Source organism: Fundulus heteroclitus, chromosome 23 (genome assembly GCF_011125445.2).
Source record: "Fundulus heteroclitus isolate FHET01 chromosome 23, MU-UCD_Fhet_4.1, whole genome shotgun sequence".
In the NCBI taxonomy this organism is placed as follows: Eukaryota; Metazoa; Chordata; class Actinopteri; order Cyprinodontiformes; family Fundulidae; genus Fundulus; species Fundulus heteroclitus.
This window is the reverse complement of record NC_046383.1, coordinates 1,211,245-1,224,581: the sequence shown is the minus strand read 5'-3', so window position 1 is coordinate 1,224,581 and position 13,337 is coordinate 1,211,245. Positions and strand designations below refer to the sequence as shown.

Genomic DNA, 13,337 nt, shown 5'->3' with positions numbered 1-13,337 from the left:
AATCCGGGCAATACCGACAGCACAGCAGGAAGTTCAACTTTGAATGGCGGGAAGAAAAAAAAAACACCCCAACAATATGGCGGATTTAGAGTGGCCTAGTCAAGGTCTGGACTTAAATCGGATTAGGAATCAGATCAGAATCATATTTCTGCAACTGAGCGGTGAAACTCCGGAAGTTTGCAGACGACGCAGCAGTCAGGTCTGATCCAGGGCAGTGGCTCCACATAGAGACAGAAGGTTGGTCAGTCAGTCCAGTGGTGTGGCACAACCCGCTCAAGAGAGCGGAGATGATGGTGGACATCCGGAGAATACCCCCCTTACTGCCAAGATTAAGGCCATGCTCATCTGCACCAATCCAACCGCAACGTACATTTCTTTTTTGTAGAAACATGTATGTACACTTTTACTTTGCTTTTTTTGTTTTGTATATTTGTGCTAAATGTGAATTCAGTGAGAGCAAAAAAATGGAACCAGAGTCAAATTCCTTGTTGTGTGAACAAAATTGGCAATTAAGGCTGATTCTAAATCAGTGGCGAGACCTTCTGCAGGTCGTAAAGGCCCTAAAACACTAGGATGTGGCTGAAATAAAACCATTTGGAAAGGAAGAGAGAGACGGGACTCCTTTTGTAAGACTATCCGCTATTTGGTGAGATGGCAAATACTTTTAACATAGTAGTTGTTTTGGATCACTTTTTTCAATTAATAGATACAAACATCAGAATCAGAAATCAGGGTGCTTGCTCTTTTTCCAAATTAAAATTCCAGACTTTTTTAAAACTGATATTTTTTTTCCCAAGACCTTAACTCTATGTACTTGTATACTTGTGTGCCTACTGCCTACTTCATTGGTTGAGATTGTACAAACTGTTTATTAGAAATGTTAATTTTTATGGGCTAGTATTCAGTGAACAAATGCATTATTCACAGTAAATTATGCTTTTACTGATGAAAACGTTTCAAAACATGAAAATCACAAGTACATGAATTTCACATCAAACAAGTGTTTGATTCCATTAGGCTAATACAGTACGTGACCAGTTAGTAAAATTATAGTTTTATAGCCTACCTTCCTATTTCTCATTTCACAATGCCTTTGAGCATACTGTAAAATTCTACCATACATTTTTTTCCATACTTTATTAAGACTTTCACACAAAATTCAAGACTTTTCAAGGTCTGGAAAACAGTGTTTAAAAATTCCATACTTATTAAGACTTTCAAGACTTGCGAAAGCACCCTGGAAATACTTTAATAATCCCAGAGGGAAATCTGCACCTTGCTCCTGTTATTTGTCTGATAATAATCTGTGTTTCCTGATCAGAAACATTTCAGCTTGATGAAAAGGTTAAAAAAAAGAATAAATCTGTACACAAGTTTAAAAAAAAAAAACACTATCGGGAGTCTTTTAAAGAGCCTAACTTCCTTCTAAATTTTCAAAACACCTAAAATTTTATAATCAACAGGCAGGAGGCTAAAAATAATTCATGATTCAGATTTTTTTATAGTTAAAATCTTTTTTATTCTAAACAACTTCACCATTACAAGATTCAAGTCCAAATGCGACATCCTTCAGAATCACAATGCAGATCTTCCATGATTTTTGCTGGTAATAAAACAAACATCGGTGCCACTTTTCTTTTCGTGACCCCAGCAAAGACACAGAAACAGAAAAAAAATGCTACGCCTTGCATTTTTAACACAACATCAACATGGGTAAACATGATTATCTGACTTTATGCCAGTTAGGCAACAGGAAACAGGTGGATTGTGTCTTACAGCCTTTTCACTACTTTGACTCAAACACCTGCGTGTCTGTTGAACAGCCGACACGTCGGCTTTGTCTTAAAAGATGTTCCGAAAACTGATTTTGTTCCCCGCGAGAAAACACACTTCTCCTTGTAACAACCTCGAAGTCACAAATTAAAATAAAAGTCCTTTTAACACCTTGTCAGCTGAGGAATAGACAAGCAACGTAGAGACCGTTCTGTAGAATTAGGTTGTGTCACAAATGATCAAGCGAGCTGAGGAGCATTTGGAAAACTTTGTGATCTTCTACAAATTCTCACTATGAAAGCCTGACAAATCAAATCTACATTTTCTTTCAAATAATTTCATTATTTTCAACTTTTACATTCAGTTCAAATCAAAAATACTTTCTTAATCCCAAAGGGAAATTAAATTTTTTTTTAACTCATACTATTCAGGTTTCTTCAAAGATAATGTAAATGCTGATGGCAGTGGGCAGGAGGATTTTCAGTCCGTCTTACCGAGGATATAGAGTTGTGTGTAAACATGAGAGATCTATTTGAACATGTGGCATCTGAGGAGAGTTGTTTGCATGATCCAACCAGCCCCAGTTCTGATATTTTGATTCATCAAACTAAAGAAATATACCAACGTTTGCTTGAAATGCTAAATTATCTGTAGTGATAATGTTCTTTTCTAGGCCTTATAAAACTAAAAGAGCTTTAAAATACAGGCCACTTCCAACCAAAATGCCCTATTTTTTTTTCCTGATACATTGACAAATTAAAAAATTTTAAAAATTCACAAACTGTTAAACTAGTCTAAATAAATCATGGCAAGATACTGCAGCGTTCTCCATCTTGCCTGACGCCACTCCAAAACGCTCCAGTAAGAAGCCGATCCGTCCTGTAAAGAGAATAAATGCTTGCTGGCCACTGCGGCCGAGTCAGTCTACGTTTATCTGAACAGAGCAGTTAGTAAAAACCAGCGAGCAGGACGGCAGCAGGACGGCCAGCGAGCGGCGCAGACTGGGGAAGGGATCCGCCCCCTCCAGCGCCTTGTTCTCCTCGTTACCCTCGCCGCCGGTGCCTTCCTCCCCGTTCTGCTGCTCCTCGCCGCCTTCCTGCCCTTGCCCCTCCTCTGCGGGCGGACTCTGCCGAGGCTGGAAGACCACGTCCAGGAACTCCAGCTGGCGCAGGCCGCGGAGCATCCTGCAGCTCCGCACGATCTGCAGCTCGCTAAGCGTGCAGGCCCACAGGTGCAGACACTTCAGGTCCTTCAGACGGCTGGCGCAGAGCAAGCCGGGTCCCACCTCCTTCCCACCGAGGCTCAGCTCCTCCAGTCCGAGCCACCCGGCCCCCAGCCCGAGGGAAGCCATCTGTAACTGGTAGCCGTGCCGGCCCGTAATGCCTATTTCTAGATATTTGAGTCTCGAAAGCCCTTCCAAGCCCGAGAGCCCCTCTTTGGCCGCGCAGCTCCTGAGGCCGTTTGCCGTCACGCGAAAGGTATCGCGTAGCTCCAGGCGACTGAGCCTCTCCCACGACGCCAGATTCTGCAGATGCTGGTCTGTGAAGGACGGCACGTTGTTGAGGACCAGCCGCTCGACACAGATCCCCGAGGGGCAAGCGAGGCCTTTTCCTTTCTGACCGCCGCCTTGCTGCGGAGCACCGACGCTAGACGTGGCCTCGGCCCGGTCGCGGGTCGCAGGGGCCGGGCTCTGGCTGAAGAAACTGCGGGGCAGCTCGCAGCCGCGCAGCTCCAGCACGCGCAGCGATCGGGGCAGGATCTGGCAGGTCGGCAGGCTCCTGAGGTCGGCGTGCAGAAGGCAGAGTTTGCTCAGGCGGGGACATTTGGTGGACAAGGCTTTGAGCCACGACTCGGAGAGGAAGGTGCCGCCTCGGGCCGAGAGCAGCAGACCACGCAGGTGCAGGCACCTCAGTCCGCAGCCCAGGTACTGACGCAGAAGGACCCAAAGGATCCGAGACGTCACCTGACAGGCAGCGGGGAGCCCACGGATGGATGCGTGAGAGGTGGAAGGCAAAAAAAACAACAATTAGTTTCTGTCGCTGAACGCACAGATGCACGACACGTATGGCGACATAGGGGGATGAGATTTTATTAGAAGAGCGTCATACATAATTGTTTACATAAATCGCTGCTGCATCTTTACCCTGAAAATTAGTGCAATTTACTGGGATTTTTCAAGCTGTATGCAAACGAAATTTTGTTCTGTACGCACTTTTTGTATACAAAATGACAAATAAAGCCGTCTATGTCTATAAATATTAATCAGAACTGCGTCACACGCGGCATTTAAAAGCATAAAAAAGGTCATATTTCAACCAAGATATTCCACAATAATGACGTGTAGTGCCAGTCAGGATTACTTAAACCTTAAAAATAGAAATGCACTTTGAATACGGTAAATTCTGACATCAAAGTTGGGGAGCAACACAAAACAGGAGCGATCAGCTAAAAAGCATGTAAATGATAAACGTAACATTGATTTAAAAAAAAAAAAAAGGCCTTTATTTGGCCAGAGAAGTTTTATTTCCAAACGCCACATCTCAGACATCGGCGTGTTAATTTCGGACACCTCTTCACTGCTTATACATTCAAGCAGGATTCGTCTGAGAAGCTCATCGCCATCAATATCGATATATGGAGGTAGATCAGGGCAAAGGGAGCCGAGAACAAATTCACATTACACTTTTCAGATTTTTAAGTGTGAAAAGTTTTGAAGTCCAAGTATCCACTTTTCATCCACCCAACCCCAATTACGCACTACTTGGCGTTGCTGTGTGACAGAACATCCCAGATCAAACGTATTGGCGGTCGTGGCAGTACCGTGACGACATGTGGAAAAGTTTAAGGGGTGTGAATACTTCTTGGAGACTTTCTAAAAATAAAAAAAAACACTTTGTCGAACAGTCTTACCCCTTTCCATGCAGTCAGGTCGACTGTCCTCCACAGTCTTTGGTCTTTAACCAGGCGTTTCCATCTCTTACACACTCTAGAAAACAAAACAATAAAAACAACAGCAGCAACAACAACAAAAAAACCTCTTTGGAATCAGTCACAACAAAGAAAAGCCGGATACTTGTGTCCACGAGCAAAAAAAAAAATGCTTACCTCCCTGCCCTGACGAGCTCTCTTACGCTCAAGTATGAGAGCACGTCTATTAAAATGTTCTCTGGGAAGTAGTCCAGGTTACAGACTTTAAATTCATCCATTTTGTAAACAAAACTCCCAGCACGGATTTTCTATCCCGACGCACACGGGTTGCGCCTGAATCAGCGATCCCCCGGAAACAGCTTTCCATTCGCCGAGTGACCTAAACCGGCGATGGCAGCGCGACGAGGGGCTGTTTCTCGCTGATACTACCGCGACACGGTCGATGCAACCTTTCTCTTAATGGCACCGGGTGTTTTATAACAACAGCGGAGCATTGCGTCTTGTTTAAAGGCACTGGCAGACGCGGTGTTGCCTCCTAACTGTCCAACCAAGCTAACAGTCCATTGCGCATGCGCGACTTAGCGGTGTTGCGCTGAAAAAGGGGCCCCCGCCGTACAAACCACGTACTCCGGTCACCGGAAGCGCATTTTAAGGCGCTTGTATTCCTCAATATATTCAGTTAAATAAAAAATAATAAGAAGAAGCAGGCTTGAGCTTTCCCGCTCCCAATAAAAATACAACTACCATAACGCATTTAATTGTTTTACATATTTATGGCGGCGATGGACGCAGGGTCCGTTGCTAGGATATACACCGACCGGAAGTAGCTCACAGCAAATATCGTTTTTTTCTAATGATAAAGTGTTTAATAGTAGAGTTACGGAACTGATATCAGCACTAGGCATGTAATAGTACCGAAAAGCTCGATTAGCTTAGTCCGGTGACTAGCGAGAACAAGCTAACAAACGCAAACAGGAAGAAGAACGCCTTAAAACCGATCCTCCTATGACAGCGCTGCTTTTTTCAACACAACACCGGACAAGATGGCGACGAGCAATGGTGGAGGAATGGAGGTGGATGGAACAGGCAAGTATTTATGATTTACCCCACCACATAAGCCGCGCAACCTCGCAAAATGAATGAACACGGAGGCTCCGTTGTGTTTTATGTGTTTTGATCCTCAGCGCTCGTTACTGGAGATTTTGTCGTGGTTTAACGCAGCTGACATAACCGGGTTAACGTTCATATATCTGTCTTCTGTTATTTATCGTTTTAAATGTTGCAGCTGCTTCTCCTCTGCCCCGTTCCTCGGTTTGGATTCATTGTGTACATTTTTAAGAGTCTTTCTTTTACTCGCCTATTTCAATCAACAGATACATAGAGGAAAAACATGTCACCCGAAGAGCACATTGCGCCGGTAGCATTTAATTTCTGTAAAGTCATTTCAACTAAACAACATGCGTTGGATATATTTTGAACATTTTCCCCTGGTTTGGTGACGAAGCTGAAGCTGTGTTACCCAGTTATGGGTTCATTCAGACCGAGACATTTTGATGCAGCATTGATGTCTGTCACCAGCTCATGTCAACATATATTTAGTGTATTTTTAATAATTTATTCTATAGAACTTGTCTTTAGAAGGTCTTTGTGTATTTCTAAATCATACAATTCAGGCTGTGGATTAAACTCTTTGTTGTTACTGTTATATGGAAACCCCCCAGGAATAAATAAGGTTCTAAAAAAAATTAAAGTCACTGCGTTACATTACTTTATCCTAACTTTAGTGTGGCCGATGACCAAGGAGATGCAACCTCATCACACTGTTGTTGTTAGCCATTTAGACGGCTAAATGAGGATGTTCCTTTCTTCGGTCGCCACGTGCTTGCTCAGGCGGAGGGATTGCTTCAAAACGAGTCTTGGTGCAATCGCCTGGCCTTTCTTAGATGAATAACTTTTTAGTGTTTGGCATTATGTTTAATCGATCGACCAATCAATCAGTTTTTAATTAAAGAACGTTTCTGAGTGACACAGAGAAACAGCAAAGTGTTTGTGGTGATGGGCTGAATGGTTAAGGAGATGCTGTTGTGTTGATAAAACATTAGATGAAGACTTAAAAAGCATGGGTTCCAAAATATTAATTAGTATTGATACTAAAATCATAATTTACTAAATGATGATAATAATAATAATAATAATAATTAAATCAATAAAATATAAGTAAATGAAAATAGTAATTTGTTTAAAACTTCTGGAATAAACGTTTATTAATCCTAACTAAATATTGTCAATACAGTTATTTAACATTAATATAAAGTCAGTCTAAAAAGCACAATAAAACCATAGATATAATTAGCTTAAGGCAAAGTTGAATAATAATAAAATTGTATCCCTCTTTTTACAGGACAGATGGAATTTGGTATATGTGTTTTTTGTTTTGCCTTTTAAACTTGTTGACTGTGTTATTACACACTGGCAAGCACTGAAAGTTGAAGTTGTTTGGGTTTAAAGGGGCTGGAGAAATCACTCATTGTCAGCCATATGAATGAAAATAAATCCAGGTCTGTCAATCAAACGGCTACAGGCAGACTTCACCGTTTCCTTGTGCTGCTTGATTAACGGTGACTCCTGAGTTAGCTGTACCTAAGGCAACACTAAGTCTTAGTGCAGCCCTGACAAACTCATAGATACGTGGAAAATCTCTCCTTTGGAGGCTGCCTGGGAGGCATGTTCTCACCACCAGATCCTTAGAGGAACCGAGAGAGGAAGTAGATTCTTCAGCTCCAGCTCATTTCAAGTTCTCTCAAGGTGATCTTGTCTTAAAGAGATTTGCTTAATTCTGACCACAGCTTAAAAAAATGACAATAAATATTGGCTAATTGCAAAAAAAGGGCCTGGAAAGATGGTAATTAAGTCTCTTTTTTTGTTTGTTTGATTGGCTCCAGCCATAGCAAAATCTTAATAATATAGATTCTGTAAAAAAACAAAAAACTAACTAACAGACGTGCTTTCAGTTTATTGGATAACCTGAATTTGTGACACATCTCCTGCTGGTCTCTTTTTTTTTTTATTCTGGTTTTTAGCCACTATTTGTTTAGATTTTGCCTGATCTGACGATACTGTTGTGCGTTTTAGCCAGTTTCCTAACAAAGCCCCCCTTGTGTTTTGTTTTCCTCTGGTCTGCAGTCGGCCCCAGTGTTATGGCAGCGGGGGTCACTGGGAGCGTTTCTGTGGCCTTACACCCTTTGGTTATCCTCAACATATCAGACCACTGGATACGCATCCGTTCACAGGAAGGTCGACCAATGCAGGGTATGTGTGATCAAACTTAAGCGGTGTGCTCTTTAGTATGTCGTTTTTAATATTTTTTTAACGTTTATATTTAAAAGGAAAAGAGAAAGATGGTCTCAAGTGGCTGTTTTAGATATCTGGTGATAATTGTGTGCTCTGTCTTCTCAGTGATCGGAGCTCTGATCGGGAAGCAGGAGGGCAGAAACATTGAGGTGATGAACTCCTTTGAACTAATGTCTCACACCATAGATGATAAAGTGCACATCGACAAGGAGTACTACTACACTAAGGAGGAACAATGTAAGACTTTGTTTTATTATCCAGGCCAGAGAAAACAGTTTGACACGTTTTAGAATAGCATTTATGTGCAGAACGAGATCATTTCAAGAAGCCAAAAGCGGAAAAATTTATGGCAAAAGGAGAAGGGAAAGGCCATAATAGTGTCTGGAGGGGAAGAAAATCATGTCGTTAGGAAACTGGGATGAAAATCTGAGACTAGATGACGATCTGGAATATCATCAGCATCACCCGTTACTTCTATCGTCTGCAGTTAATTGCTCCGAGGGATTCACCTTTCTGGTCCAAAACTATTTCCCTGCCTGCCAACCATGCTTTTACAGATTGATGCAACAAAAATGCATAAAAAATGCATTTGCAACAGATTGGTAGTAAAACTCAGCCTTGACATATAATAACAAGTCTCAAGTCCTTTGATATAAACGTCTCTTCCAAATGTTAAATGGCATCGGCCATGCAGCCCAATCAGTTATAAAGGCACTAAATCACAACAAAGTCCATGTTTTGGTGTGCCCATCAAAAATCCCTGATCCCAGTCCCAGAGAAAATCTGTGGGCAAACAAACCGGACAGCATTTCTGTCTGGAGGAATGGGCCAAAATCCCAACAAACTGTTTAGAGAAGCGTGTGGAAGGGTACCCAGAATGCTTTTCTATACAATACTGAGAAAAAGTATGAAAACTTCTGAATTTAAAGAAGCTCACTAGTCTTGAGATTTATCTAAAGGAACAAATTCTGGCAATGCCAACTGTCCTTGTGTGTTTTTGTCCTGCAGCTATACAATTATCAGATTGATAATTCAATTGAGGGCCGCTAGCAGTGAGAGCAAGAAGTCTTATGCTGATGAGTGATGTTTTGATCATTGGTGACACCTGGTTTCTCACCCCGGATGTCTTTCAGTTAAACAGGTCTTCAAAGAAATGGAGTTCTTGGGTTGGTACACCACCGGCGGTCCTCCAGACCAGTCAGATATACACATCCATAAACAGGTTTGTAAACTCTGGAGTCCATCCCCGTGATTGGCAGCAGTGATCAGATCAAGGTGGTAAATGTCTCGTCTTCATATTGTGCACGCGTGTTCGTGTTTTTCTCTGGCTCCAGGTGTGCGAGATCATCGAGAGCCCCCTGTTCCTCAAGCTCAACCCGATGACCAAACACACCGACGTAAGTCGAGCTGAATTTACACTTCAGCACTGAAGCAGCTGCAGATTGATGGCTTTGGTTTTGATCCGCCTGCCGCTCTTTCCTTCTCTCCTTCAGCTTCCTGTTAGTGTTTATGAATCAGTGATAGACATCATCAGTGGCGAGGTAAGGGTTTCTACCCCGCTTAGTTTAAATGGTGTTGTCCTCCCACATTAACCTGACTTCCTGTTGCTTATGGCGTGTGTTTATTTATTTTTATATTATTTATTAGGCCACCATGTTGTTTGCTGAGCTGACTTACACTTTAGCCACAGAGGAAGCGGAGAGGATTGGTGTCGACCACGTGGCTCGAATGACAGCCACAGGAACCGGGGAAAACTCAACCGGTAATTCTGTTTTCTGTCGAGAAAAAAAAAAATACCGGATCTGATCGACTCTTTAAAGGGGTGATTCCAGGCCAGAAACTACGTGTGCGCACGCTGATTTGTCCCTCTGTCTTCTGCATTAGTGGCCGAACACCTCATTGCCCAGCACAGCGCGATCAAAATGCTCCACAGCCGAGTAAAGATCATTCTAGAGTACGTCAAAGCCGTCGAAGCAGGTAAGCAATCATGCCTTTTATGAGGTCTTTTCAAACACCCGTCCGTAATTACAAGTTCCATTTTGAGCGCTCATGTTGAAGCATTATCCCACTGGATCCGTCTGCCTCGTTTGTTTGTGTGACAGGAGAGGTGCCGTTCAACCACGAGATCCTGCGAGAGGCGAACGCCCTTTGCCACAGACTGCCGGTCCTTAGCACCACGAAATTCAAAACCGACTTCTATGATGTAAGTAACACGGTTTTTAGTTCTCATCCGTTTTATTTTCAGTCATTATGGCACAAAGTCACACAGCTTAAACCTTTAGGCTGCGACACCTTTATGATGTTACGCACTCAATAAAAGCCTTCAGCGTTTCCCTATCAGCGGCACGGCACAGATGCATAAACCTCTGATTTATTTATTGTTTGATCCTCCGCCTTGTTTTATTCTGTGTTTTTATTCTGTGCAGGGAGATAATTTCACCACAGATAATCTTATTTATACCAATATCCTGGTGAACGGATGCCGCAGCATCATCGCCTTAGTTTATTAAAGCTGTTTTACACGCGCAGCGGCACTGGCTTCTCGTCCTAATTAGCCGATCTCTGCCCCAGGAGCAGGAAAGCAGGAGTTAAAGACAGCTTTTAGAGCGATGTTTATTAACACCAACTGCCTATATTAAAACAAAGACCGACAGCTTTAAAGAACTGAGTCAGAAATTGGGTTTTATGGATCCAGAGGGAAGGAATTCGGCTCTAAACATCACTTTGACCTGTTTAGAGTCTGCCTGTGAGACCGTGGCTGGAGTTCGTCTCAATGGAAACACAATAAGCCCGCTGAGGAAGCTCCCCCTGCCAGTCGGGCACTAGAACCAATATGTCCTGAATATATCATCATGGCAACAATATTAATATCGCAAAGAACTGTTCAGGGTGCAGTAACTGTTGGCTAATGCGTCCCAGCTGTGATAAACCTGCGCCTTACCTGCTGACGTGGTATTTAGCCAGTCAGGGCAGAATCTCTCAGCAGCAGATGCCAGAATGACGTCATTCACCAATATTATCGCCTAGGGCTGGACGATATAGAGGGAAAAAAAGCATATTGATAAAATAGAAATCATATTGATCGATGTGGATAATTATCAACAAATTTAAAACATATATTTTAAGTGCAGCCCTGACCATTTTATGCTGTTGCTTGTCAACCAGTTTTTAGATACAGAACTCAAACACTGATTTGAAACTCAACTCTTTATTCAACCAACGTTTTACCAAAACTGCAAGTATTTAAAGAAGAAAGCGTGCTCTCTGAACTCTTTAAAGGGGGCGGAGCTTAGTGATGGAGTGTTACTGGGTCTGCGTTTGTGATTGGTTGGGAGGATGTAATGACTTAATGTTAACCTATATGGCTAAAATGCATAAGGAAAGAAAACTTTTTATTGACTCTTTTTTTTTTTTTTTTCTATCATCGATATACGTCTATCGATCGATATATATTGTTATTGAATTATCGTCCAGCCCTATTATCGCTATCGCTGGGTCTTCTGATATCAGGATTAAACAAAATCTGATAACTTTCAGAAACATAAACACATCCGTTCAATGTCAATTAGTTAAGAAATAAAGCCTAGACAGGACACTGGGGGGAAAAAATAAATAAAATAAAATAAATAAATAAAGCCTGGACAGAAGCTTAGCCTCAGTCCACTAACCCATTTCATACCTTTGTGTACATCTACTATATGCAGTTTTCTTTCCTGGTACTTAACTCTTTTAATGAATTAGGGAGATAAATAATCATAGAATTATTCTCTGATGTCTCTTATAATTTAATTGCATGTTTTCTTGAGATGAGAGAAAGCCTCGGTTCTTCTCGGTGCTTCTTAGATTCTTGCTCAGCAAAGAGCAGAACGGCCAAAACATAGAATATTCTGTGCCATAAACCCTCGTAAATTACTATGACATTTAGTGGATGCAGATTTAGGTTTTAAGATCCAAGTACCAATAAATAAATAAATACTATAGATATGTTATTCCAATGTAATGTTTTATATCAGTAACAGTAGGAATAATTGTAGCCGGCTAGTGAAACATCGTTTACGTTTATCTGTTAATACTCCTAGCGGCCGAAGCCTACTAATGCCTGAGTAGATCATAGAAAATTAATGTAAAATTTCAGTTGCCAAAGCAGATACAGACAGGAACACGATCGTTAAAAAAAATACATCATGGCAAACAGTCTCCCTTTTTATAGCTGGAAAACCTTCCAGCAAGTTCAGAGACGAGAGCTTTCTGTTCCAGTTTTCTTAAAATGTCCTGCCGGCTGTTTCCTGTCTCCCTGCAGCAATGTAACGACGTGGGCCTCATGGCCTACCTGGGCACCATCACCAAGACCTGCAACAGTATGAACCAGTTCATCAACAAGTTCAACGTCCTGTACGACAGGCAGGGCATCGGCCGCAGGATGAGAGGACTCTTCTTTTGAGCTGGCAGGGAGGAGGGGGGCAGACACACTTTTTTTTCTGTTCTCTTTTTGTGTTCAGATCAGGTAAAAAGGAAAATATTTCACACCCGTTCATCTTCAACCACAAGTCTGTCTAAAAGCACTCAGCGACACAGATCAGCTCAAAGCCTCTCCGAGGTCTCCTGGGTAGGCACAGCAGTGAGATCACTGAACATGGACGGTATTCTACCCAGTTCGTTTTATTGTTTCTGTATGTAATAAATGTTTTTTTTTTTTTTTTTCATGGAGCTTTGAGTCTTCTTCTTGAAGGTAAATCCTTTCTAACAGGGCGCTAATTACAGTCATAAGGACCAGAGCGATGTACAGGGCTGCTGTTTTTAAATTGGCTCGTGAAAGCTGTGCAACGTGGAGCTGCAGGTTTATTATGAGGAGAAAGACGCCTTTACAGTCTACTCGGGGGGGGGGGGGGGGTTAATTTGTGTTCCTGCTGTTTGACTGCCTGCAGAGACAGGTATACGTGGCAGGACAGGAAGCCACTTATAGCTGTAGAGGGTAAGGTGGATAACCTGAGTCAGCATTTGTTTGGGTATTACATGCACAGCAGAGAGCGGCATAATGGCTCCCCCCCCTCCTGTCTGATGGCAGTTTTACGAGGTTTGTTTTTAGCTGCCATGTGGCTCTTTTTCCGGCTTCATCTCGCACATTTTTTAAAAGTCGAAATTCAAACTCATTAACTGATGGAAACAGAGTTTCTCTCGTTTTATTGCCTCGTTGCGCGAACATCGGCTGCAAAACAGCTTCTTTTTACATTGTGGCAGTGATGATAAATACAACAAGATGTCTTTTTAATCACAGCAACACATAC

The 13,337-nt window shown here is 42.2% G+C and overlaps 2 protein-coding genes across 2 annotated transcripts; one reads left to right on the top strand and one right to left on the bottom strand.

The window, feature by feature from the left end:
• Positions 1 to 1,494: 1,494 nt before the first annotated feature.
• On the bottom strand, positions 1,495 to 5,406 carry LOC105921703 (F-box/LRR-repeat protein 12). Its single transcript, XM_012857557.3, has 3 exons — positions 4,879 to 5,406; positions 4,684 to 4,759; positions 1,495 to 3,736 (listed from the first exon to the last, which is right to left on the bottom strand). Exons 1-3 carry the CDS (start codon positions 4,977 to 4,979, stop codon positions 2,693 to 2,695), a joined length of 1,221 nt encoding a protein of 406 aa, XP_012713011.2. The 5' UTR covers positions 4,980 to 5,406; the 3' UTR covers positions 1,495 to 2,692.
• A 208-nt stretch (positions 5,407 to 5,614) lies between these two features.
• cops6 (COP9 signalosome subunit 6) lies at positions 5,615 to 12,759 on the top strand. The gene is made up of 10 exons (XM_012857559.3): positions 5,615 to 5,787; positions 7,885 to 8,010; positions 8,158 to 8,289; positions 9,186 to 9,274; positions 9,387 to 9,449; positions 9,546 to 9,593; positions 9,700 to 9,814; positions 9,937 to 10,029; positions 10,155 to 10,255; positions 12,353 to 12,759. The coding sequence occupies exons 1-10, from the start codon at positions 5,745 to 5,747 to the stop codon at positions 12,491 to 12,493; spliced, it is 951 nt and encodes a 316-aa protein (XP_012713013.1). The 5' UTR covers positions 5,615 to 5,744; the 3' UTR covers positions 12,494 to 12,759.
• The last annotated feature ends 578 nt before the right edge of the window (positions 12,760 to 13,337 follow it).

Excerpts from the sequence above, each read along its gene's own strand:
- LOC105921703 (XM_012857557.3), bottom strand. The coding sequence starts at position 4,979 with ATGGATGAATTTAAAGTCTGTAACCTGGACTACTTCCCAGAGAACATT. Across the intron at positions 4,760-4,878 it reads GAGCTCGTCAGGGCAGGGAG|AGTGTGTAAGAGATGGAAAC; the intron begins GTAAGCATTTTT and ends TTTGTTTTCTAG. Across the intron at positions 3,737-4,683 it reads ACCTGACTGCATGGAAAGGG|GTGACGTCTCGGATCCTTTG; the intron begins GTAAGACTGTTC and ends GCTGCCTGTCAG.
- cops6 (XM_012857559.3), top strand. The coding sequence starts at position 5,745 with ATGGCGACGAGCAATGGTGGAGGAATGGAGGTGGATGGAACAG. Across the intron at positions 9,275-9,386 it reads ATATACACATCCATAAACAG|GTGTGCGAGATCATCGAGAG; the intron begins GTTTGTAAACTC and ends CTCTGGCTCCAG. Across the intron at positions 9,594-9,699 it reads TAGACATCATCAGTGGCGAG|GCCACCATGTTGTTTGCTGA; the intron begins GTAAGGGTTTCT and ends ATTATTTATTAG.